The sequence below is a fragment of the Salvia splendens genome, chromosome 1, assembly GCF_004379255.2.
Source record: "Salvia splendens isolate huo1 chromosome 1, SspV2, whole genome shotgun sequence".
Lineage (NCBI taxonomy): Eukaryota > Viridiplantae > Streptophyta > Magnoliopsida > Lamiales > Lamiaceae > Salvia > Salvia splendens.
The window spans coordinates 4,282,205-4,306,373 of NC_056032.1; the positions used below are offsets into that span (position 1 = coordinate 4,282,205).

General features: G+C 36.2%; 2 protein-coding genes across 5 annotated transcripts; one reads left to right on the plus strand and one right to left on the minus strand.

Moving 5' to 3' along the window:
* The first annotated feature begins 628 nt into the window (after positions 1 to 628).
* Positions 629 to 19,755, plus strand: LOC121809127 (CCR4-NOT transcription complex subunit 1-like). Of its 4 annotated transcripts, none has more exons than XM_042209672.1 (51): positions 629 to 843; positions 2,171 to 2,468; positions 2,630 to 2,858; positions 2,948 to 3,287; positions 3,394 to 3,507; positions 3,625 to 3,753; positions 3,830 to 4,018; positions 4,102 to 4,296; positions 4,404 to 4,541; positions 5,102 to 5,221; positions 5,299 to 5,549; positions 6,014 to 6,117; positions 7,637 to 7,731; positions 7,825 to 8,064; positions 8,277 to 8,486; positions 8,600 to 8,675; positions 8,819 to 8,886; positions 9,870 to 10,015; positions 10,149 to 10,257; positions 10,329 to 10,475; positions 10,623 to 10,670; positions 10,740 to 10,868; positions 10,948 to 11,187; positions 11,255 to 11,389; positions 11,478 to 11,563; positions 11,653 to 11,758; positions 11,866 to 11,961; positions 12,078 to 12,230; positions 13,574 to 13,756; positions 13,859 to 14,097; positions 14,226 to 14,349; positions 14,422 to 14,547; positions 14,680 to 14,724; positions 14,831 to 14,908; positions 14,983 to 15,099; positions 15,203 to 15,329; positions 15,404 to 15,504; positions 15,580 to 15,714; positions 15,793 to 15,885; positions 16,378 to 16,524; positions 16,611 to 16,700; positions 16,800 to 16,847; positions 16,930 to 17,076; positions 17,254 to 17,315; positions 17,975 to 18,128; positions 18,216 to 18,407; positions 18,486 to 18,590; positions 18,680 to 18,814; positions 18,932 to 19,150; positions 19,240 to 19,341; positions 19,413 to 19,755. In XM_042209672.1, exons 1-51 carry the CDS (start codon positions 745 to 747, stop codon positions 19,560 to 19,562), a joined length of 7,209 nt encoding a protein of 2,402 aa, XP_042065606.1. In that variant the 5' UTR covers positions 629 to 744; the 3' UTR covers positions 19,563 to 19,755. The 4 variants fall into 4 exon arrangements, with proteins under 4 accessions (XP_042065606.1, XP_042065614.1, XP_042065610.1 ...); XM_042209680.1 differs by having other exon boundaries at positions 15,805 to 15,885; XM_042209676.1 differs by having other exon boundaries at positions 11,258 to 11,389.
* Positions 19,756 to 20,182: 427 nt separating this feature from the next.
* Positions 20,183 to 21,585, minus strand: LOC121794219 (protein transport protein Sec61 subunit beta-like). The gene is made up of 2 exons (XM_042192296.1): positions 21,516 to 21,585; positions 20,183 to 20,551 (listed from the first exon to the last, which is right to left on the minus strand). The coding sequence occupies exon 2, from the start codon at positions 20,544 to 20,546 to the stop codon at positions 20,298 to 20,300; it is 249 nt and encodes an 82-aa protein (XP_042048230.1). The 5' UTR covers positions 20,547 to 20,551; positions 21,516 to 21,585; the 3' UTR covers positions 20,183 to 20,297.
* Positions 21,586 to 24,169: the final 2,584 nt, after the last annotated feature.

The following is a 24,169-nucleotide window of genomic DNA, read 5'->3' on the forward strand; positions in this document are numbered from 1 at the left end:
TTTTAGTTTCTGTTTGAATGTAGATTTACATATTATATTATTTCTTTAAATTCTTAAAAAATAACGCTATTACACGTTCATATAAATAATTAGTGCACTACACATGTTTCAATTTAGCTCGAGTCTGGTGGAGAAATTAACTCAAAATCTTAAGCTCATGTATTTAAGTTATATCACCTTTTAATTAACGGGGAAGAATATCACTTGACTATAATTTTTAGGTAACTCAATATTTTTTTTTGATACTATATATCCTAATTTGGTACTCAGTATAATATAAAATACTATGCTGAATTAATTTTTATTGCAGAAATCAAACTCTTGATTTTGAATTCATTTTAGAACATCGTACTACTAAGTTCATTTTTAATTCATTTTATAATAAATTTATTTCTAAATTGTTTTGGTTAATTATAAAAAAAATAACTAAAATAATCTAAAAATAAATTACTTTGTTATGTAATGTCCGCATTACCAAATTTTCACAAATAAAGAAAAAGAAAAAGAAAAAAGAAAAGAAAAACCGACTCTCGAAAACATTTCCCGGGTCGGAGCCCCGACACTCCCGACCCATCCATATAAAATCAAGAGCCCATCCACTGCTTAATTCATTCGACTCAATCGCTATTAGATCTTCGTCTCCTCTAATTTCAGCAATCATTTCCATCGGCAAACCCTACCAATTTCTGTTCGTGGAATCTCCCAAATTTTACCAACGAAATAGCAATCTTCAATTTCCCGATCATGGTTACGTTCTCCTCCAAGCTTTCGGGCCAGATTAGGTTTCTGCTGCAGGACGTTAACGATTCCAACTCCGATTCGGTTTTCCAAGAACTATGCAACGTACGTTACGCTCATTGAATTTTGATGTTTTCTGCATTATTAAACTCAATTCAAATGCGTGGATTTCACTTGTTTTGTTTCTCTGCTTTTATTGGTTTGACTGATGATCCTGTGTTTATACTGTAAAACCCTTAGCCTCTAACTACGAGGACTGGGCTTTGTGAGCGAGCCTAGCTGTTTTATAATTGTTTGGTTTGCGTTACAATGGAGCCAAGTCTAATGTGAGAAATTACGATATGGGTGTATGTTTTAGTGAAAAGATAGCATGAACCTTACTTTAATGGCTCATAACGCACCTCACTGATCCAGCTTATCGGAAATATTTAATCTTTAATGGCCAATGCATTGCAAATTATTATTTATCAGGTGTCTATTGTTTATTTCAAGAATGTACTGTTTTGTTTGTGGTATTCACACCCTAATAATCTTAAATTACTTCGTTTGGAACATTTTAGTAGGGGTGTGGGGGTGGCCAGGGAGGGGCTTCTATGATTTTGCTCCTTTAATATGTAGCCTAACACTTATTTATCTGCATTTGGCATCAATTAATAGTGGGTGTTTTTTATTGCCAAGACAGTGGATTCATGTTTTCCTTTATTTTTATTTTTGGTGGAGTTACCATATATTTTTGTGTACATGGTTTTACCTTTTCGAGATGGACCTGATTTAGTTTTGTTTTGAGAATTTATAGAACTCATAAAAATTGCAGTATTGATAAGAATGTGTTTATTATCATGAAGTCTTGACTGCAGTCTTAATCCTAGCTGGTTGATCTGTATGCATTTTCTGAGTTTTATCTTGTAACATCCATGTTTAATTTGAAAAGCAATTTGATGAGTGGTGTTAATAACTTCATAAAACCTTGCTCGTTTTTAATTGAAATGTTACTGGGGCAACAACTCTAGGTTTTTTCTTTCCCCATGAAAAATATGAGATGTTTTCTGCTTTGGCATCCTATTTTGTCTTGATTTTGGACCCAAAGTAGCCATTGGCTGAACTATACTTAGTGTTTAGATTTTTGTGAAAACTTTTGACCTCCCTCACCTTGTTTACTAGTAGTGCAAAACAATTAGTGTAAATTCTTTTGATATTTTAGTGTTGCAAAAAAGGGTTAAACACAATATGTTTTTAGATGACGAATGAAAGGAATGCCTAGAACAATCAATTGGTTTATCTGCAGTGCATTTTGAAAATTACTAATTGATGAAACTCAGAATTATGCGAAATTTGTTGCATTTGTGTTTGTTAATTCCTGTTTCTGACATTGGAATAGATTTTCTGTTATTACTTAAATAATGTTTTTGTTTGTATTTTGTTTCTCTGACAGTATGCAATGCATGGAATGGAGGCGAGCATATTACTTCTGCAAGCCTGTTTCGACCACATCGATATTTATTCCAGGGATTTGAAGGATATGAAGCTGCAACCGATATTTGCTTCAATATTCAAATATTTATTGGATAAACCTAACTTTAGTTCAATATTAAGTGAGTCACTGCGGTCTAAAGCCATCAATGAAGAACTACTTCTGAATCTTTCTGATGCTTTACACTTGTCGGTACCTGAGAAAATTGGAGTAGGGCTTGCTTTGTCTAATTCTGAAGATCATGATACCAGGATGTGCGGTTAGTTATTCTCATCCTTATACACACAATTACGCACACACACATGTATATATATTTATTATGTAGGAGGTTGAATACATACAGCAGTTTATTGTTTTATCTTTGTGGAGTTCTTCTACTTGTTCCACTAAAATTGTAGCCCTTTTCTTGGTTGTATGCAGGAAAGAATTTCTGCATGAGTCAGATCACAGAGTTGTGTGCAAATCCTGTTGCATTTGAGTCTTCTAAGTTAATTCACCATATTCTTGTGTTTCTCAGTCGGTCTGATGGCCTCTCTAAGCACGTAGATTCATTCATGCAAATGTTATTTCTTGTGCAACCGAAGGACGTGGCCCAGTTTGTCATCATACCTTTTCTTCATGATGAACTACTTGAAGATAACTTCTTCAGGTGCTTTCCCTGTCAGTTTCTAGTGCATAAATAGACTAGTATACATTCTGGAAACCATTATTACCTTTATGCTTGTGCATATGCTGCAGAAACTCAGAGTTGTTGAATGAGGGGGGTGAAGAGGATTTTGATGCCATTCTAGCAGAAATGGAGAAAGAAATTAGCATGGCTGATGTAATGTGTGAGCTAGGATATGGGTGTACTGCCAATGTGGCTCTGTGCAAAGAAATGTTGTCGCTTTTCTTACCGCTCACTGATGCCACAGTTGCAAAGATTCTTGGAATGGTTGCCAGAACTTATGTAGGTCTTGATGACAGCCAAAATGTCTTTGCTACATTCCGCTCTGCCCTTGGTGGTAACAGTGTCCTAGATATGCCATCTTTGAATTCTTGGAATGTTGACGTCCTTGTGGATTCAATCAAGCAACTTGTAAGTTCCATGCATGTAGTTTATGAATTTATTTTGTAACATGATATCTACCTTTCCAATAATAAAAGTGCCCCATTATTTAGATTTTTGATTTTTTTGGTTTCAGGCTCTGGGAACTAACTGGATTAATGTCATGGAGAATCTGGATCATGAGGGATTTTATATCCCCAATGAGGCTGCTTTTTCATTTTTCATGTCTGTCTACAAGCATGCATGCCAGGTAGAACTTGATATATAATCTATCTGTCCTTCATCTATTAGTTTCGGAATGTAAAGAGTCAAGCAATATACCTAATCTGTTACTCTCATTTTGTCTTTTGCACATTTAATTTTTCAGGAACCATTCCCTCTCCATGCTATTTGTGGATCTGTTTGGAAGAATGTTGAGGGTCAGCTATCTTTTCTAAAATATGCAGTCTCTGCACCACCTGAAGTCTTTACGTTTGCTCATTCCGAAAGGCAGCTGGTATGCTTGCTATGATTGTTAAGTTGTTTCCAATTAACCTATGCCATCTGAAATGTGTTTATAATGCTTTTTGCAGTCCTATGATGATGCTGTGCCTGGACATACATTGCAGTCTGGGCCTAATTGTGCTTGGTCATGTCATGACCTGCTGGTGGTTCTGTGTCAGCTATCTGAGATGGGTCATGCAAGTTTAGTGAGATATGTCCTTGAATCTCCTCTTAATAACTTCCCAGAAGTACTGCTTCTTGGAATGGCCCATGTTAATGTAGGTGATATCAGAAATCATCTTGATTTTGTGTTCTGCTTTTTATATGGTTTATTGCTTATTAAGTGAACTATGTCTGGCAGACTGCGTATAATCTTATCCAAAATGAGGTCGCATCCGCTGTGCTCCCAATGGCTCTTAAAAAGGCTTCTGCAAGTGGTTTATTGTACACTCTGTGGCATGTTAATCGAAACTTGTTGCTACGTGGACTTATAGATTCCGTGAATGTTGATCCAGACAGTGTCAATAGGATTTTTGATGCTTGCCAGGAAATAAAGGTCTTGACTTATTAAAAATCATAAATATGCTATGTTTGTTTTTTTATATATACCCCATTGAGAGGCAAATCTTGGCATCTGAACATATGTGCTAAATGTGTTTACAGGTTCTTCCACAAGTACTAGATATGTTTCCTTTTTACCTTGGCATTCACTTGGCTGTACTTGCATCTAATAGAGAAATCATGGACCTTGATAGCTGGTTGAGTGCTCGATTAGTGTCCAGTAAAGATGCTTTCTATGAGGTTTGTGTTTTCTCTCTTCTTGATCCCTTTCTATTAAGATCTTAGGGATGTAAAGAAAAAAAAGCCATCGTTTATTGCGAATTGAAATCATTCACCAAGACAATATTTGCCATGACTAATTTTAGAACTGGTATCTGCCATCTCGTGGTCTCTAATGATTGTAATTCCAAAATCTGATTTATGAGTTCCTTCTGACATGTGTTATTGTGTTTGTCTTGTAACATCAAATTCTCTTTGCTTTTTTTCATTGAAATAATTGATTCTGAAATTGACATTATTGGTAATGGACATATACCAAAAATCCTCCTTCTACATAGACAGCTCATTACATTCCATTTATATTCAAATACGTAGAAGCAAAATATTACTTTACTTTTTTTTTTCCTTTTTGACTTAATTAGTTATCTTACCATTTAATTTGGACGATATATTGATACTACCATGTTTTATTTGGAAGAATCAAAACTCGAAAAATCTTTTTGTAGCATTACAAAATAATAATTGCGTTTTAACTGTAATAAATATATTGCTATGTTAAAAAATTAAATACTCTCCTCCAGGAATGCATCAAGTTTCTGAAGGATGTTCAGATTGGAGATCAGGACATCTCTCCCAATCACTTGCACCCTTCTGGTTCTCTTTTGAATATGTACTTGGAAGCTTGCCCCACTGTCTTAAAGGTAATATTCTGACATACATTTTATCTCAGCCAGCTTGAGATTACTAGTACGTGACCTTTCCGAAAATTGTTATACAGGCACTTCAGTCTCATTCTGGTGTGCTTTCATCTAATCACTTGTCTGAGGAAATTGAAAAATTGGATGTCTCTCATATGCGTTCTAATTCAAGAATGAGAAGTGCTGGGGGTTCTGATGCTGCTGCTGATAGTTATGCTGATGACATTGAAACAGAAGCAAATGCATACTTCCATCAAATGTTCTCTGGTAATCTATCTATCGATGCTATGATTCAAATGCTTACCCGCTTCAAGGAATCTCCAGAAGAAAGGTATTTTCTCCCCTTCAAATTACAAGATGATTCCTTTGGTATGTTGTTTGAAAAGGTTCATGCAACTTCCGATTATAGACTCCTAAGTGATGTTATTATTTATGCATATGCTGATACCACTAAGGCAGGCATTCACTTTGTTAATCATATTGTTCCTCTCGAGTTATTATTCTAAGTAAATTATTGGGATATTGGGATCTATTACTCTACCTTGCCAAGTTTTATTTTGATCAAATTCATATATCTAAAAATATAGTATCTTGTTAGGATTATTTATTAGCAGATCCTTGAAAATTCTTCCTTTTAAGTGGTCGCTATTTCAATCAAATAGCATGACTTCTACATGGTGAATTTTATGGTCACATAAATTTTGCTGCTTCATTCGTTGATGCTGAAATGGAGAGTACTGCTATCATTAGTAAATGCGTGATTGCTAATCTATTTGAGAATACAATTTTTAACAGGAAAAAGTCGATATACGGGTGCATGATTGCTAATCTATTTGAGGAATACAATTTTTTCTCGAAGTACCCTGAAAGGCAGCTGAGGATTGCAGCAGTACTTTTTGGTGAGATCTTATACTGACTGTTCTAATATACACAAACTATTTTTGCTGTTTGAAATGGTGGGAGGTGTTTTGTCGTATGATCTGTGCATGAAATTATTGAACCCACAGGCTAATTTGATTGCTGGATATGTCAGGATGTTCAGCCAAAATTTTATATACTGTGACACCTTTTACCTCTTAGTTTGTCATATTATTTTATTCATGTTGTTGGATTGATTTAGTTACCAAGTAGCTGGTTTGTATTTTGAAGTCACTTTCCTTGTATTGAAATGATAACTGTTGGATTATGCTACTCCCTCTGACCTCTAAAAATATAGACTTTGGGGATGGCACATGTTTTAATGCGAAATTAGTGAAGTAGGAGAGAGAGAGAAAAATAATTGAAGTAGTATTGGTGGATAGTGAGACTCGCATCATTAATAGTGTAATGTGTGGTGAAAGTTTTTCCAAAAATTGAAGTGGACCAATTTTCTGGGACCGACCAAAATGGCAAAATAGACTAATTTTAGGGACAAAGGGATATTATATAAGATGTGTCATATGTGAGCACTTTCAGAAGCCTGTAACATTATCTCAGGTGAATGTTGATTTTGTATTTATTAAGTGCTTCCTCTGTCCATGAATAGGAGTCCTGATTTTCCATTTCAGTCAGTCCGTCCGCAAATAAGAGTCCCGGTTCACTTTTTACTATAAATAGTAATTTGCCTCGCATTCAACTAACTCATTCCACTCACATTTCATTTAAAACCCATACACCACTAACTGTTTTCCACTCATCTTTCCTAACATTTCTAAAACCCATGCCGCACAGAAATGAGACTCCTATTCGCGGATGGGCGGGAGTACATTATTTCAACTACAGTTTTATATATGACTAAACTATTAAATAAGACAGTTAATTCTTTTTGGAAGTTCCATTATATTCCACCGCCCCCTTTTCTCCACTTCCTCATCTTTCTAATGATTTTAATATTTTTGCAAAGCTGGCAATTGAACTGCTGTGTTTTGCCACTTCTATATCAGGGTGACTGCAAGAATCATGTAGATTCACGTAGGAATATGTAATTAATGATTGGACACACATATTGGGGCTTAGGTTGCTCGTGTGGAGAAGTTTCATGAGTGACCTTTTATTTTGCAAAGTGTTCTTATAGTAAATAATCTAAATTACAATGCCCGGAATCTACACTATCAGATTTCTGCATACTTGACGACAAGAGTTATTGTGTTGAATTGGTCTGTTTGGTCAAGTTCTCAACAATTTAATTTCACTCTTGACATCTCTTTTAGTACTCCGTATATATTTAAGTAGTATTACTATTATGCATAATCTACTGCATTTGAGTTGGTTACCTGCTAACTAGTCCATTGATGATTATGTTGATACAACAAATTCTTGGTGGTCACTGGGTGAACATGAACACAGATAATTAGCATTGTTAAATATTCTGAACCTTCCTATTTTACTTCTAATTTACTCAGCTTGGTAGTTTAATCTTTGTGAATGCTTCTGCTTCAGGATCACTCATCAAGCATCAACTAGTGACTCACCTTACGCTGGGCATTGCTTTACGAGCTGTTTTAGATGCTTTAAGGAAGCCTGCAGATTCAAAAGTTTGTTCCTTCCCATGTTGTCAATTAATGTCATTATTTTGAATCTCAGCCTGACCTTGACCTTGACCTTGACCTTGACCTTTTGATAATCAGATGTTCTCCTTTGGGACCAGGGCATTGGAGCAGTTTGTGGACCGTCTCATTGAGTGGCCACAGTACTGCAATCATATCCTGCAAATATCTCATTTGCGGGCTGCTCATTCAGACCTTGTAGAATTCATAGAGAGGGCACTTAACAGGATCTCAGCTGCTCATAGTGAACCTGATGTTGGCCATAGTACAACTAATGATCACCATCATGGTCTCGTTCCATCTTCTGCTCCAACTATGGAGGTATTAGACCTCGAAATGTTATCTTCTTGTTAACTGTTAAGTAGCTGAACCTACATAAAAGAAACAGTTGAATGATTTCATAGAAAAAATTACAATGTTAAAGTGCCTCATGATTATTGGATTTTTCCCTGTTTGTTGTTGTGGATAATACTTATACTCCAGGTGATTTACGTGAATTTGTGTTCACTGAAATTGTGTCGTTTTGTTTTCAGGCTGCAGGCTCGCCATTTTCTCTAATTGGACCAGGCAGCACACAGTCTGTATTGCCTGTTTCACCTTCAATCCCACTACCACAGAGACCACCGAGTTCTCTTGATGAAAGGAAACCCTCTACGACTATCTTTAATCACATGAAGCAATCACAATCGTCTTCTGCGCAACCTGTTACTGCTCCTTCAAGCGAAATGCCTACCGTTCAGAAGGCAAGTAATAAATACTTAATCAACTTTGATGTAATTCACTTGATATATTTTCTTTTTTTACCTTATTTTGCCTGTATATTACGAGAGCTAATCTACGCAAACCCACAATACAGTCACACAGCGGTGCTGTTCTGTCAGTACAATCTGCTTCACCGGGCTTTCCACGGTCTTCTAGATCAACCTCAGCAAGTAATTCTCATTTTTAATGGTTTTATAACTGCTCTCTGTATTTTCCTAGCACCCTTCCCCCAACAAAAAAATACTCTTTGCTACTTCCTCTCAGTGTGCTTATGGGTTGTGGATTACATTAACATTGGGGACTGTCGTTTCAGGATTTGGCTCTGCTTTAAACATTGAGACCCTCGTTGCTGCTGCTGAGAGAAGAGAAACTCCCGTAGAGGTGTTTGGTTATAGTTTTTTTATACTTTTTTGGTCTCTGTTTATTCTTGATCCTGATCCTTTTTGTTTTTTTTCCTGTGATTTTGACTTTTATTCATTGTTTATGGACTCCTTTCTTGAATGACTTGTAGTTTCGATCAGTCTTTTTGGTTACCTCTTTGCTAACTTAGCATTCTCAAGCATAGATACCAGAAATGTTTATATTGTCAAATAAATCTGCTACTTGACTTATCAATCATTATCCATGTTCATCAAGATACTTGTACAGTTTTGATGACTTAGAGATGACGCACCATGTACATGTAACCTTATTGTTTGGAACTGCAAAGAAAGGTCTAAATGCGAAATCAGACATGTAGATCCTACATACATTCTTAAAATGAAGTATCTAAAGATGTACTTAATAGATTTTCAACTAGTCAATGGTTTATTGTGTAACTGAGACATTCCTTAGAAGTTAGAACTCATTTGAAGACTGTGCCAATTGAATATTACGATGATCTGCAGAGTATAAAACTCAAGTTAGACCAATTTTCTCGACATATTATCTTTGATGCTATGTTTATTCTGCCATCCCTATCGTGTACCGGTACTTCAAATATCTAGCACAGCACGGCAGGTGCTTGCATAAATGCTGGTACATGGTAGCACTCCAGGCTTCTGTGCTTTCTGGTATCATATGGTGATTAAAGAATTATGCATATATCTACAATGGTAAAAACTGTTTATATGCTTGAGAATTAGTTACAGTCTTCGACCCTGGCTGGACTGTAAAGCTGATTTATATAGCATTTTCTCAGATAATGCGGAGTTTTATTTTCTGTATGTTCTGCTAAGAGATTATCAGACTATGTCTTGGTTGTATATGAATTATGTGCGGTGTATATTCTGGCCTTCTAGTCCATCACCTGTGATGTTTGTCTAATCTGCTGTTATTGTTTAATCTCTATCAGTATCTGACTGTTTCATTGATCTATGGAACAGGTTCCAGCATCAGAAGCTCAGGACAAGATATCTTTTATTATAAATAACTTGTCTGCTGCAAATGTTGAGGCTAAAGCTAAAGAGTTTAGTGAAATTCTAAATCCTCAATTCTATCCGTGGTTCGCACAGTATATGGTTATGAAGAGGTAAATGTTGCTTCCCAATGCATACCTTATCTGAAACAGTTCTATGGATGTATTACTTTGGGGTTATTCTTACTGTCTTGATTTTAAATAATATAAAATGACATCTTGACCCTTTTGTCATTTTTTTGGGCAGGGCAAGCATTGAAACAAATTTTCATGATTTGTACTTGAAGTTTCTTGATAAAGTAAATTTGAAACCTTTGTTCAGAGAGATTGTACAGGCCACTTATGAAAACTGCAAGGTCTGATTTCGTCTATTTAATTGATTTCCTTTAAAAAAAGTGGTGTTTATTCTTGATATTTGTATGTTCAGGTTCTTGTCGGATCAGACCTTATAAAGTCTAGTGTGGAAGAACGATCACTGCTGAAAAATTTAGGAAGCTGGCTTGGGAAGATTACAATCGGCAAAAATCAAGTTCTAAGGGCACGGGAGATAGATCCAAAATCTTTGATTATAGAGGTTTCTTTTCTTCTATTTTGTTGTTGAGTTGACTTAATAAAGTTGGAGTTGGATTGTCTGAGAGCTTCATGTAGCATGATGATCCCATCTTGTTGATTTGGTTTTTCCGACATGTGGAAATGTATTATTTGTTGTGTGCTTTTGCAGGCATATGAAAAGGGACTCATGATAGCTGTTATTCCTTTTACCTCAAAGGTATGATCTCTGGTTTATTTTATATGTACTTGCAAATCCAAGTTTATTGACTTAATGTGCTTGTTTTAGATTCTGGAACCCTGTTCGAACAGTATTGCATATCAGCCTCCCAACCCTTGGACAATGGCGATTCTTGGATTGCTTGCTGAGATTTATGCAATGCCAAATTTGAAGATGAATCTTAAATTTGAGATTGAGGTAATTCTGGCTATTCTTTGCTCGAGGGGATCACTTGGATTTGAGAGGATTTTCTTAATTGAGATCTCTTTGGTTTCAGGTCCTGTTTAAGCATTTAAGTGTCGACCTTAAGGATGTTACACCTACTTCTCTTCTGAAGGAAAAAGTCCGAGAAGTTGAAGGTAATCCTGATTTCTCTAATAAGGATGTCGGATATTCACAACCACCAATAATGAATGAGGCGAAACCTGGAATAATTTCGACATTAAACCATGTTGAGATGCCCCTTGATGTTGCTGCCTCTCCCCTTCCTGGTGGACACTCTCGTATAATGTCTCAGGTTAGTGCTTCAATTGTTCTCTTTGATCTATTAGCATGATTGGAGGTTGATTTTGTGATCACAATAGCAGTATGCTGCTCCGCTCCATCATTCATCTGGAACTTTAACGGAGGATGAGAAGCTAGTTAGCTTGGGGTTTTCTGACCAGCTGCCTTCTGCTCAAGGCCTTCTACAAGGACAGACACAATATGCAGTTAATCAGGTCTTTCCAGAGTTCCAATTATATTTGCTTCCGATGATGTTTTATTTAAATACCGACTGATGATCTGTTATTTTTTGTTATGTTGCAGGTTCCTGTACCAGCAGCTAATATTGAACAACAAGTTGTTGTCAATAAAAAGCTTCAGGCTTATGGCTTACACTTGCATTTCCAGAGGTCTGAGTTAGTAACTGTAACTGTTCAATTTTATTTAACAATTATATCCATCAATCGTTTCAGCTATATCAGTGTTTCATTTCCTTCAGTGTACTTCCAATTGCCATGGATAGAGCTGTTAAAGAAATAGTGTCCAGTATCGTGCAACGTAGTGTTTCTATTGCGACTCAGACAACTAAGGAACTTGTCTTGAAGGTATATTTAATTCCAATTCGTTGATTTTGAAGGGTCTTTGTATTAGTAGTGCATGTTACAAGGCAAACAAATTGTTTCCTAAAGAATTTGTATTTTTTTAATGGCAGGATTATGCCATGGAGCCCGATGAGACCCTTACACGAAATGCGGCACATTTGATGGTGGCAAGGTTGGCGGGAAGTCTTGCTCATGTAACCTGCAAGGTACAGATGAACCTTTGTTTTATTACTTGCTAGTGGTAAATGTTGACGATCTTCTGAATTGTCAGAATATGACTTTAATACTCATGTGATTAAAGAGGCTTTGTCATCATTTTTAGGAACCTTTACGTGGTTCAATATCAACCCAGCTCAGAAACTCACTTCAGGGCTTTAACATATCAACTGATCTATCAGAACAAGCAGTTCAACTGGTGACTAATGATAATCTTGACCTAGGCTGTGTGTTGATTGAACAAGCTGCAACTGATAAGGTAAATTGAAATTATTATAAATTATCTGTTGCTTCATACTGATTATGACAATTGGGTCTTGAAAACCAGTACTGATAAATACTCCCTCCGTCCCATGCTACTAGCACTTTTCATTTTGACAGCGTAAATAGATTAGAATTTGAAGTGTAATAAGTCAACACTTAATAAGGGAACACTTAATTAACTCTAATATCTTGATTAAATACCATAATTTTTACTTAAAATAGAAATTGTGCAAATCGTTTGGGACCGTCGACTATGAAATTTGCAAGTAGCACGGGACAGAGGGAGTATTTAAAATTGAGTGGAGTTGAGAAAGCAAGTAGTATCTGTAATATTCAAATTGTAAATACCTGTGGTATGTAGCTATATTTTGTGTGTTATGAGATGTAATGCTATATTGTTAAAACATTCTTGACATTTCTTGTTGAGCTGTCGAAGGAGGGTTCTCCACTTTTCATATTCTCTTTCTTTGAATGCCTATTTTAAAAATATTTTAATAACATGTGAAAGTGACACGGTCCTTCTGAACAAGTGCTAGCAATAAGAACTAAACATTGGTTTTTTTCTGAAGTGTATTTCTTTATATTGGCCACCCCCTCTGGTCTGTTTATCGACAAAAAGTTAATTTAAGGTGTTTTGTGACTTCTATTTTTCTGGTAATGCTCATGTTTCATTTTAAAGATTGAAGTACTCTGTCATGTTTCCTTATACAGCTATGTTACACTCAAGTCATGCATGTTTCCATCTCATGTAAGCGTTGATGCATATCATGTCTGAAAAACATACTTGATGTTAACTCAAGTGGATGATAAAGCCCCGTTTACTGTATATGAAATGGATCCTAAATCGTAATGGTGGTATCCTGTGAGCTAGTGTGTGTGGGTGTGCAGAGAGTTACAATTTGTGAACTTGAGGGTCTGTTGATACTCCCTCAAGTTTTAAGAAATTGTTTGGCGCCGTGGAGGGAAGGAAGTGGGTTGAAAGAGTTAGTGGAATGTGGTTCCCGCTTTTATATAGGAGTATTAATTTTTGATGGAATGCGAGTGTAATGATTTAGTGGAGTATGAGGTCCACTTACAAAAAATGGAAAAAAGTAAATGGGCCTTTAAATCGTGGATGTCCCAAATTGGCAAAATGAGTCATTGTTTCATTAGTGGAGGGAGTATTTCTTTTTTGTGATCGTGGGGCTTTACTGAATAGAACAGTACTACTATTAGCAAAGAACTGAAATAAAAATTTTGGTAAAGTCTTGTGTTATTTTTATTTACTAACTTTGGGTTTATAATCAAATTTTTTGTATTTTGTCCTTATTTCCAGTTTTAACCTCATTTTCAATACAGGCTGTTCAGAGCATTGATGGGGACATAGCTCAACAACTTTCTATCAGGAGGAAGCATAGAGATAGTGTTGGTGCCAGTTTTTTTGATGCTAGTCTTTATGCACCGGGTCAAATGAGCATTTTACCGGAAGCCCTTCGTCCTAAACCAGGCCAGCTGTCACACTCACAGCAGCGAGTTTATGAGGTGATTGTTTGACAAATTCTTGGAAACCTCTTCGTTTTAAACCAGGACACCTGTCTGTGATAATTTTGTTTCTGATTTCACTTTCTCTCATTTTGTTTGCAGGATTTTGCTCGGTTTCCTGGACAGAATCGGTCCACCCAGAGCTCAAATACTGCTCCAGTTGGCCTCTCTGCTTCATCAGGAGGTGGTGGTTTGTCCAGGCAATTTGCATCTACATCTGGCCAAATCAGTGGCAGCATATACTCGCCCGGCCTTATTAGCACTGGAATAGGTGCTGTACCCCAGACATTGGAAATGGGCTCTGATGAGATAGAACCTTTTGGATCCCAGGTTCCTACAAGGTTTGTTTAGTTTAGGGTTTTGTTTTGATTTTATAGTACTGTCATTCATTAATTTTTTTTACTATGAGTAAACCCAAACAAAAACAAAAAGGAACCAAGTATATATGATTGTGGCGATTATATTGCAGTCTTCCTTCAACACATATTTCAGTTGGTGATGGTCCTCAAACTCCTGAAAATGACACCATTCCTTCATTGCCTCCTACCTCGACTACTGATGTGCAAGTGGTGGAACCTTCTAACTCTGCAAAAGTAAGTACATTCGGTGTAAATATCCGTCTTTTTTTGTGTGCACTTTTTTACCTTATGAATTCATTAATGCAGGAACTTGGAAATGCTGCACAGCCTACTAATGCAACTCTGTCTTCCGAGCGTCCTGGAACTAATGTCACAGAGCCTTTGATGACCACTGGGGATGCATTGGAAAAGTACCAGACTATCTCAGAGAAGGTATACGTACTATATGCCCTTCTTATTATATGGATTTAACTAATTTGTTGAGAGTTTAGTCCTTGGAATCAGCATCTTGAGTTTGGTTTACTTTGTTTTGGCTTTTAACATACTCATCAAAACCCATTTCAGCTAGAAAATCAGTTGGCTAATGAAGCGAAAGAGGTTGAGATTCAGGTAAAAAAAGGCGATATCACATTCATCTCATTACGTGCTTTCCATTTCTACCTATATCTTAGATTTCTGTTACGTGTATATCTGACTGTCAGTATGGTCTTTACAGGCAGTTATTGCCGAAGTTCCTGCAGTCATCCTTAGGTGCATCAGCCGAGATGAGGCAGCCTTGGCTGTCGCCCAGAAGGTTGGCCATTATTCTGGTTCATATTTACTGCTGTCCTGGAAATCATCTTACTTAGGATTACTTTGTTCCTTTAGGCTTTCAAGGGCTTGTATGAAAATGCATCAAATTGTGCTCATGTTGATGCTCACCTGGCAATCCTGGCGGCTATACGTGATGTCAGCAAGCTTGTGGTTAAGGAGCTCACTAGCTGGGTATGTCCAATTCAATATTATTCTTTTCAAGTCCGGCTGGGAGTGTGTTTATTGCATTTATTAACATATAACTGTTTATTGTCTCAAATCTCAATTATGACAGGTTTTATACTCTGAGGAGGATAGGAAGTTCAATAGAGATATCACCATAGGTCTTATTCGCAGCGAGTTGTTAAACCTTGGGGAGTATAATGTTCACATGGCAAAGCTTCTTGATGCTGGGAGAAACAGTATGTATAGAAAATTGTATGTCTACCATGATGAATTGGAGATATTAATAGAGATTACTGTGTCCATTGTGCAGAGGCTGCAACTGAATTTGCCATTTCTCTCATACAAACTTTGGTTATGAACGATTCTAAAGTGATATCGGAGCTTCACAATCTTGTAGATGCTCTGGCAAAGGCATGTTTGCTTTCATTGATGCCTGCGATGTTATGTATTATTTCTGGAGTTCCTAACTATTTTCCTAATTTTCAGCTTGCTGCAAGACCTGGATCCCCGGAGTCATTACAACAGCTGATTGAAATAGCTAAGAACCCAGCTAATGCTGGAAATTTGTCTCCTTTGGCTGTTGGCAAAGAAGAAATTGCACGAACCCCTAGGGATAAAAAGGTCCTCAGATATTTCTTCTCTTACACACTTTTAGTCTTTGATCTCTTGATAATTTACTCAACATCTGATTTTTTTTAGTTGCTGGAACAGACCACTGTTCCTGGAACAAGCAGGGAAGAATTCAATGTGACAGAATTGGTGGATTTTGATCCTGCTGGTTTCTCTGAACAGGTACTAAATATTGGATCTGCTTATCATTTTATAAATCTGTATGTAGTAGTACAATGATGGTTTGGAAGATGTTTGATGGTTTTATGCATGCTTATACTCTCCTTAAGGCTACACATATGGTCTGACATCTTGTTTAATAAAATACTAGGTTTGGATTGAAATCTCCAACTCCTCTTCCTTTTCCACGTTTTTGTGATTATTTTTTCTATTGCACTGTATAACTAACGTTTTTGTTATTCATAGAAGTAGGATGTGATTCGTGCTTTTTCTCAATTTTGTCATCTGGATCCAAATGAATGCTTTGAAACTTTTCACTGCCTTAGCTTGCACTGCAGTACCAGCAATTTGTCATATAGTTCTCTTGTAATTATCTGTTAAAGGATGTCGGAACATCTTTTTTTCTTAAATAGAAATTAGATCTTACTTTTTGTAGGCATGGATTCCATGTTTTATAATCATATGTTCTGACCTTTGAATTTGATACCGACACAGGTATCCGCGTTATTTGCTGAATGGTACCAAATATGCGAACTGCCCGGAGCAAATGATGCAGCTTGTGCTCGCCATGTTTCACTCTTGCAACAGAGAGGGCTTCTTAAAGGAGATGAGATGACGGACCGGTTTTTCCGCAGGATTATGGTGAGGGTCCTATCCCAATCTTATTATAATTAACAATATAGTTCAGTTATAATGGATATTTTATGTTAATTATGGTTCAAAACCAGGAACTCTCTGTTTCACATTGTTTATCATCGGAGTCACTTTCATTTCTCGCTATCGATATGTATGCGAAGTTGGTTTTCTCGGTTCTGAAGGTGGGCATCTCATAAGTACTTTTGGCAATTAAATGTATTTACAATCTCTATAATCTCAGTCCTCCATACTGTCTGCATTAACTCTTTCAATCCTTCCAGTTTTTCCCTGCGGATCAGGGTTCCAGTAAACTTTCACTTCTGCCCAAGGTATGAGTTTCAGAATAGAGATTGATTGTTTTTTGTGATGATGTGTCTGGGTTTCTAATGTACTCTACTATGGTTGCTTTAGGTTCTTGCTGTTACGGTTAAATTTATTCTAAAAGATGCTGAGGAGAGAAAGGCGTCATTTAATCCAAGGCCCTACTTTAGGTTGTTTGTTAATTGGCTGCTTGATTTGTGTTCCTTGGATCCAGTATTTGATGGTGCAAATTTTCAGGTACCATATTTTGGCATTTAGTTCAGCTATGGGTTCATAAGATTGTTACCTTTCTCCCATAAAAGATAATGACTATATTCCAAGATTTAGTTTCTGGTCCAGGTTTCTTTTCAAGTAGGCTTTTCGAATCGTACAGCTACTACTTTTTAAATATAAATTGTCATCAAACCTTTTCAGGTATTGACTGGTCTGGCAAATGCCTTCCATGCAATTCAGCCTCTAAAGGTCCCAGGGTTCAGGTTTGTGCTTATACTTGTCTAATGCTCACCTATTAATCTAAGGGAGAGTATCAATATACAAAGTGAACCATCCCAGACATATTTTGTTCACAGAAATACTGTACATCCACAAGCTAATAGGATGAATTTAAATTATTGTCTGCTTTATTTATAAGAGTTCAGCTTTAATTGTTTGCAAATACGATCTGCATATTGATTGAGTAGCTTTCCTTAGCTTCAATGATTTGATTATGGTTGAGCCAGGATATCCAGTATTATTATATTACTCCCTCCGTCCCACCGAAGATGACCCGCTTTCCCTTTTAGTTTGTCCCCTCCAAGATGAACCATTACTAAAAATAGAAACTTCTTTATTTTTACTTTATTTCCTCTATCTTACTTTATTCTCTCCACCTAACACACAAAGTAAAACTGCAAAAAAAACCCGTGCCACCCAAGGAAGGGGTCATCTTCATCGGTCCTAATTCTTTATTATTTTTCCATGAATTTGCCTGACAAACCAATAGTTGATATGATATGGTCTGAATTTTTTTTGTTTGTGCGTATCATATTGAAATTATGGTTGGCTCACCAATTTTGAGGGATGATATCGATATTCATATTGTTTACATTGAAGCTGCTCAATTTTGTATGAGACTAACTTGTCTAGCTGCTTTCAGCTTTGCATGGCTTGAGTTGGTAAGTCATAGAAGTTTTATGCCAAAGTTGCTCACTGCAAATGCACAAAAAGGATGGCCATATTTCCAGAGATTACTGGTGGACTTGTTCCAGTTCATGGAGCCATTCCTGAGGAAAGTTCAACTTGGGGAACCGGTTTGTATACAATTCTTAGACTATTTCCATGTTCTCGACCGCTGTTGTGTGTTGATGCTGACGCAACTTAATCCTGTATATCTCCAGGTGCATTTTCTATACAAAGGGACACTCCGAGTGTTGTTGGTGCTACTCCATGATTTTCCAGAGTTCCTTTGTGATTATCATTTCAGCTTTTGTGATGTCATACCCCCCAGCTGCATACAAATGCGGAATATAATCCTTAGTGCATTTCCTCGCAATATGAGGCTTCCTGATCCTTCTACTCCTAACTTAAAGGTCCATATCTGAAATTAATATTATCTATTGCTTGGACTGGAAGATTGTTTCTGAATATCACATTATGTGATGCTGTAGATTGACCTTCTGCCTGAGATTACTCAATCACCGAGAATTCTTTCGGAGGTTGATGCCGCCCTTAAAGCAAAGCAGATCAAGAACGAAGTGGATGAGTATCTTAAGGTAAAGACAAGAAAGTTAATATAACGATTAATCTGTAGTTTTAAAGCTTTATTCTGTGGATCTCATGTTATAAGCAATTTCCTATGCAGACTAGGCAACAAGGATCTGCATTTCTCACTGAGTTGAAACAGAAGCTTCTTCTCTCTCCAAATGATGTTGAACGCGCTGGGACTCATTACAATGTTCCTCTAATTAATTCCCTTGTTCTTTATGTTGGGATGCAGGTCCGTCTTTCCAAGTTTCTGTTCCTAATTCGTATTAACTCAATCAGCTACTCTTTTTTGAAAATTTACTCCTTTTACTCTGATCTAAGTCAAATATCATTCCGAAATTTTGTTCAGGCTCAGCAACTGCAAGCGGGTCATGCTCAAACCATGGCTAATATAAGTGCATTCTTAGTGAGTGCTGCTCTGGATATTTTTCAGACGTTGATAATGGATCTTGATACAGAGGGCCGATACCTCTTCCTTAATGCTGTTGCCAACCAATTGCGTTATCCAAACAACCACACCCATTACTTCTCCTTCATTCTTCTTTATCTGTTTCATGAATCAAACCAGGTGCGCAATGCTCTCCCCTTAGCTTCGGAGAAATTCCCCTCAATCAAAATCTCAACATTTGTTGTCTATATGGTTATCATTTGATGCAGGAAACGATCCAGGAGCAGATTACCAGAGTATTATTAGAACGTTTGATTGTTAATAGGCCTCATCCATGGGGTCTTCTGATTACCTTTATTGAGCTGATAAAGGTAAAAGCGTGATTAAAATTTTCTTAGGGAGGGGTTTTGGATGGTTTCCTAAGCCCTTTGGTGCTTTGCAGAATCCGAGGTACAGCTTCTGGAGTAGGTCGTTTACGAGGTGTGCCTCTGAGATCGAAAAGTTGTTCGAATCAGTATCGAGGTCATTTGGAGGCCCCAAACCTGTTGATGACAGTCTTGTATCCGCCGGGATACCCGACAATCTTCATTAAACCAACCTCTTGTTAGAGTATGGATTCTTTATTTATATGTAACTCTCTACAAATGTACTAGTAAATGTTCCTTCTTTAGGAGTAATATGCATCGAGAGTTGAGAATTCGTCTATTTAAATCGTGGTTTAGTAATTGTCACTAGGATGTAATTGTCTAAAATACTCTTATGCCAATATATATATTATTGTTTTATGGTTTTGGTTCAAAAATATTACAGTATGTTAGTATTTGGTAGTTTCTGATTCTTGACATTACCATTTAATCAATTTAAGATCAAGAAAATGATAAGCTATTAAAATTTTAATGGTCGATAAAATTTAACTTTATAAATGGTTGAGGTTGAATGATTATTGGTTAACTAGAAATCGAACGATTTTTAGTTCGGTCTTTTAACTGAGAATCGAATGCTTTTAATCTTGTTATTGAAATAAAGCAACCTTAATCTACCTTGTTAGTCTTCATATTTTTCCTGCAGGATTATAGCTGTATGGCTGTGGCGACTTTCGCAAAAGGAATTAAAACAAAATTGATCATTAAAATTTAACTGCTTCATCACTCCAGTTGAGCGAATAAAATGAATCAAGGGGAAAAAGACTAGCAAGAATTGATCAATAAAAAGTAAGGCAAAAGTGAGATTATTTTAGTTCACTCATAAAATTAAAACAAGAAGTTCGTTTGTGGAACCGAAACTTCCCAGAATTCTAGTACAACTGAAACAAGAGGGCAGTGTGTTTCTACTCCTTGCGAACAAAGTAAAGTTTGCCCATGACATGAAGGACTGCAACAAAAGCTATGAAACCGATGCTCATTACAAGCACAACATTTGGGGAGATCTTAAGTCCAGGAGCATCATCCGTGTAGAATTGTAGCATAGTTCCACCTGCTCCACCACCGGCCCCTCCACCAGCTGTTTTCCTCCGACGGAGGTTAGCTGCTGCAGCTGCTGCAGTTCCCCTCTGGGGAGGGGCTCCACCGGTTGCCATTTCTGCTTCAATAGAGGTACTCTATATCTTGATCAGCTATGCCAACTATATTTTATACGGAATATTAAATCTACAACTAGCCATTTCATGGGGAGAGGATAAGAGTATGAGCTTTACGTCAAAAGACCTAATACGAGCACATCAAAAGCCTACTTGAAGAAATCTATGTATAAAATTACAAACCAATATCACAAATAAGGTGCTGATGCAGTGACAGACTAATCTCTACAGCACAAAAATGAGCAAGTAAAACATAGATGATTGAGGAAACAAGCACAGATCATGTCTTTTAGGATAATATATCTACTTGAGACATCTATATACAAAATTGCAAACCAATATCAGACTAATCTCTACGGCATCAAGACTGAGCATAGATGACTGAGGAGCACAGATCATGTCTTTTAGGCCAATATATATGTCACTCCATGCTCAAATCGGCACATCACTCTATATTTTCTATCAACATCGATTCACAGATTATTCTACAACCTTATCAACACATTTACTCATCTCAAGCGCATTGCAGTTTAATAAATAGTCATAGTAGGCAGAGTAAATCAAATGTTTTCAAGCATCGCTGCCCTAAAATCCCCTAAATTACTCGAAGCACAACTTAACAAAGAGGAAGATTCCAAGTTCCAATCTTACAAAACGGAAAAATTGAATCTTACAAAACGTTATAAGCAATAATCAGGTAAATTTTATGCATAACAAACGGAAAAAATAGATCATCTGAGAGATAAATTGTCGGATACAGTGCGTCCAATCAAAACAATATCGTTTATAGACCAAAAGGTCAAAGAAACAACTAAAAGAAACAATATCGCCGAGTACCGATTGAAATCTCATTCCTCTTAGAAATACTATAGATCTATAATCGAGATTAACTTTATATCATTGAATTCAAGTTCCAAATCATTGTAAATTAGCCAAAATAGAGAAGCGGAAGGAAAGAAATAAACATACCGGAAGAGAAGAAGAAGAACAGCAGAGCTGAAGGAGAAAAACCGCGGCGCAAGACTGATTTAGTACTGTGTTTGCATGTTGTTTATTTCTTTATAATATTTTTTTGGGCTTGGGCTTAATTGAGGAGAAGACAGAAATAGGGGTGTCGAAACGGGTACTCGCGGGTACCCGCACCCGATTTTGGCCGAAAAGTTAGTCCCAATACCCGTCCCGCATTTAGTCGGGTATTACCCGATACCCGAGTCGGGTATCCCGCACCCGACACCGCGGGTACCCGACCCGAAACATTTTTTTTTTGAAATCTTCTTTTTAAAAATATTATTTGTATATTTTAGATGCTTTTTTAAAAAATACTACTTGATGAATGTAATAGTCTCACTTGAAACTTTTTATTATTATTTAATTTTGTTGAGAATTGAGATCAAGCCATGTAATCTTTGAAATATCTACTTTAAATAATCATATGAGCTGCACAAATACCACCTGCAAAGTAAATATGTAATCCAAATTCAATTACAATGCCAAAAATCCAAACTCCAAATTACCATTCAAAAATCTAAATATGAAAACAATTAACAAAGTAAGCAACAATGTCTTACTTTAATCAAAAGTCTAAATATAAAATAAGTAAATAACTTCAACCAAAAGTCTAAAGTAATAAAAGTTTCACACGGTTTCACCAATCATTCTTCAAAACTTAAAAAATACATTTTATAATATATTACTAATAAAAAATTATATTATGATTTTTAAAATATTAAAATCTTAAAAAAATTACATCATGAAGAGCAAGTATTAAAATAAAAAACAAAAAATTATAAAATATTAATATGTATATCGGGTATTTTCGGGACTATCGGGATTACCCGGTCGGGTATCGGGATACCCGATACCTGCAAAACCCAAAATTATTATACCCGACCCCGCCCCGTTTCCCGATTCCGTTGGGTAACGGGTACCCGATACCCGGCAGGTAACGGGTCGGGTTCGGGATTACCCGTTACCCGCTACCCGTTTCGACACCCCTAGACAAAATGATGTAAATTGATTTTAGAGTCCAAAACTGATCCTGAACATATGATCATTTTATGATTTTGGTCCTAAATTTTATCTTTTGAATTTTTGCATCCTGAACATTTTAAATCAGATCACAATTGGTCCTCCGATTAAAACTCTTAATTATGATTTTTAAGTCACTAATTATATCCTTAATTATTATTCTATTTATTACTCCTAATAAAACAAAATAAATATATTAACAATAAATATACAATTTCTCTAACACAACAAATTGAAATATATTTTGAAACTGAATCGTCTTCTAACTGAAATATAATAAAACAAAACAAATATATTTTAAAAATGAATCGTCTTCAAACAAATTGAAATTAAAATAACAAATTGAAATTAAAATAAATTCTTTCTCTAACACTTTGCCAGAAAATGAATCTGTTCTCCCTCTCCCTTCTGCCTCCCCGCGACGTTTAACCCTCCATCTCCCTCTCGCTCACTTCGATCGCCGGCAAATCCCATTCCTAGACGAGGGATTAGAGTAGTTCTCAACGAAGCCTTGTACTTGACTAACCCTTCGGCAATGATTCCACACCATCGTCTTCTTCAATTGGTTCGATTGGTGAGCACCACTTGAAAAAAGTGTACTATTTTTTTCTCACAAACAAAGTAGAACTTCCCCTTGTAGGTTTGTCATGGCTTTTGACGATACGAAGTGAAGCAAGTTTCTTGCAATTGCAAGACTCGTACCGGAATCGCAGGTCAAATCGACCACCGCCACTCTCGCCGGACCCTTTGCTGAAAGTTAAACGCTCCATAACTAGGGTTTGAGAGGAAGAGGAAGGAAGAAGATGAAAGATGAGAGGAAGGAAGAAGATGAAAGAAAAACAGTAAACGCGATGTGAGGAAGATGAAATAAGAACCCTAATCTATTATATATTTTTGATTTTAAGTGAATATTTACTAAAATAATTAGGGAATTAATTAGGGAGTAAAAAATCAGAATTAAAAGTCTAATTTGGTCAAAATCGGGATTAAACCCGTTGACCGTTAGTTTTTAACAGAATTATAAACGGAGGACCAATTGTGATCCTATTTGAAATATTCAAGATGCAAAAATTCAAAAGATAAAGTTTAGGACTAAAATCGTAAAATTGTCATATGTTCAGGACCAATTTTGACATTTACTTTTGATTTTATATACATCATTATTGATTACTGTTCCGTGCTGAATATCATTGTATTAGTATTGATTTTTTTATAATAATATTGAAAAATATTTAATAATGTAAATATAATAATAAAAAATATCGTTATAATAGTCAGTGTTTATGAGATTAATGTACTTATAATTTAGATAAAATATATAGATATAATTTAAAAGTATAAAAAATGGTTAAAATGTGTTTTTTAGTTTGAGTTTGATTTAGATAGTTAAAATTAATTTGATATTTAGAGCATCTTCAATGGTAATAGGTCAGCCATAGGCTAGCCACAAACTCCTCCTACCACATCACCACCACTAAAAACTCCTCCTGCCGCTTCATCAGGACAAGCAACTGGACAAGCAATAGGCTAGCCACAATAAACAAAATTATAAAAAATAAATAATTAACAATCACACAAATTATGAAATTAAATTT

Coding starts and splice junctions, on each gene's coding strand:
- LOC121794219 (XM_042192296.1), bottom strand. CDS start 20,546: ATGGCAACCGGTGGAGCCCCTCCCCAGAGGGGAACTGCAGCAGCTGCA.
- LOC121809127 (XM_042209672.1), top strand. CDS start 745: ATGGTTACGTTCTCCTCCAAGCTTTCGGGCCAGATTAGGTTTCTGCTG. Junction 11,962..12,077: donor TTGCTCATGTAACCTGCAAG/GTACAGATGAAC, acceptor CATCATTTTTAG/GAACCTTTACGTGGTTCAAT. Junction 19,342..19,412: donor CCTTTATTGAGCTGATAAAG/GTAAAAGCGTGA, acceptor GGTGCTTTGCAG/AATCCGAGGTACAGCTTCTG.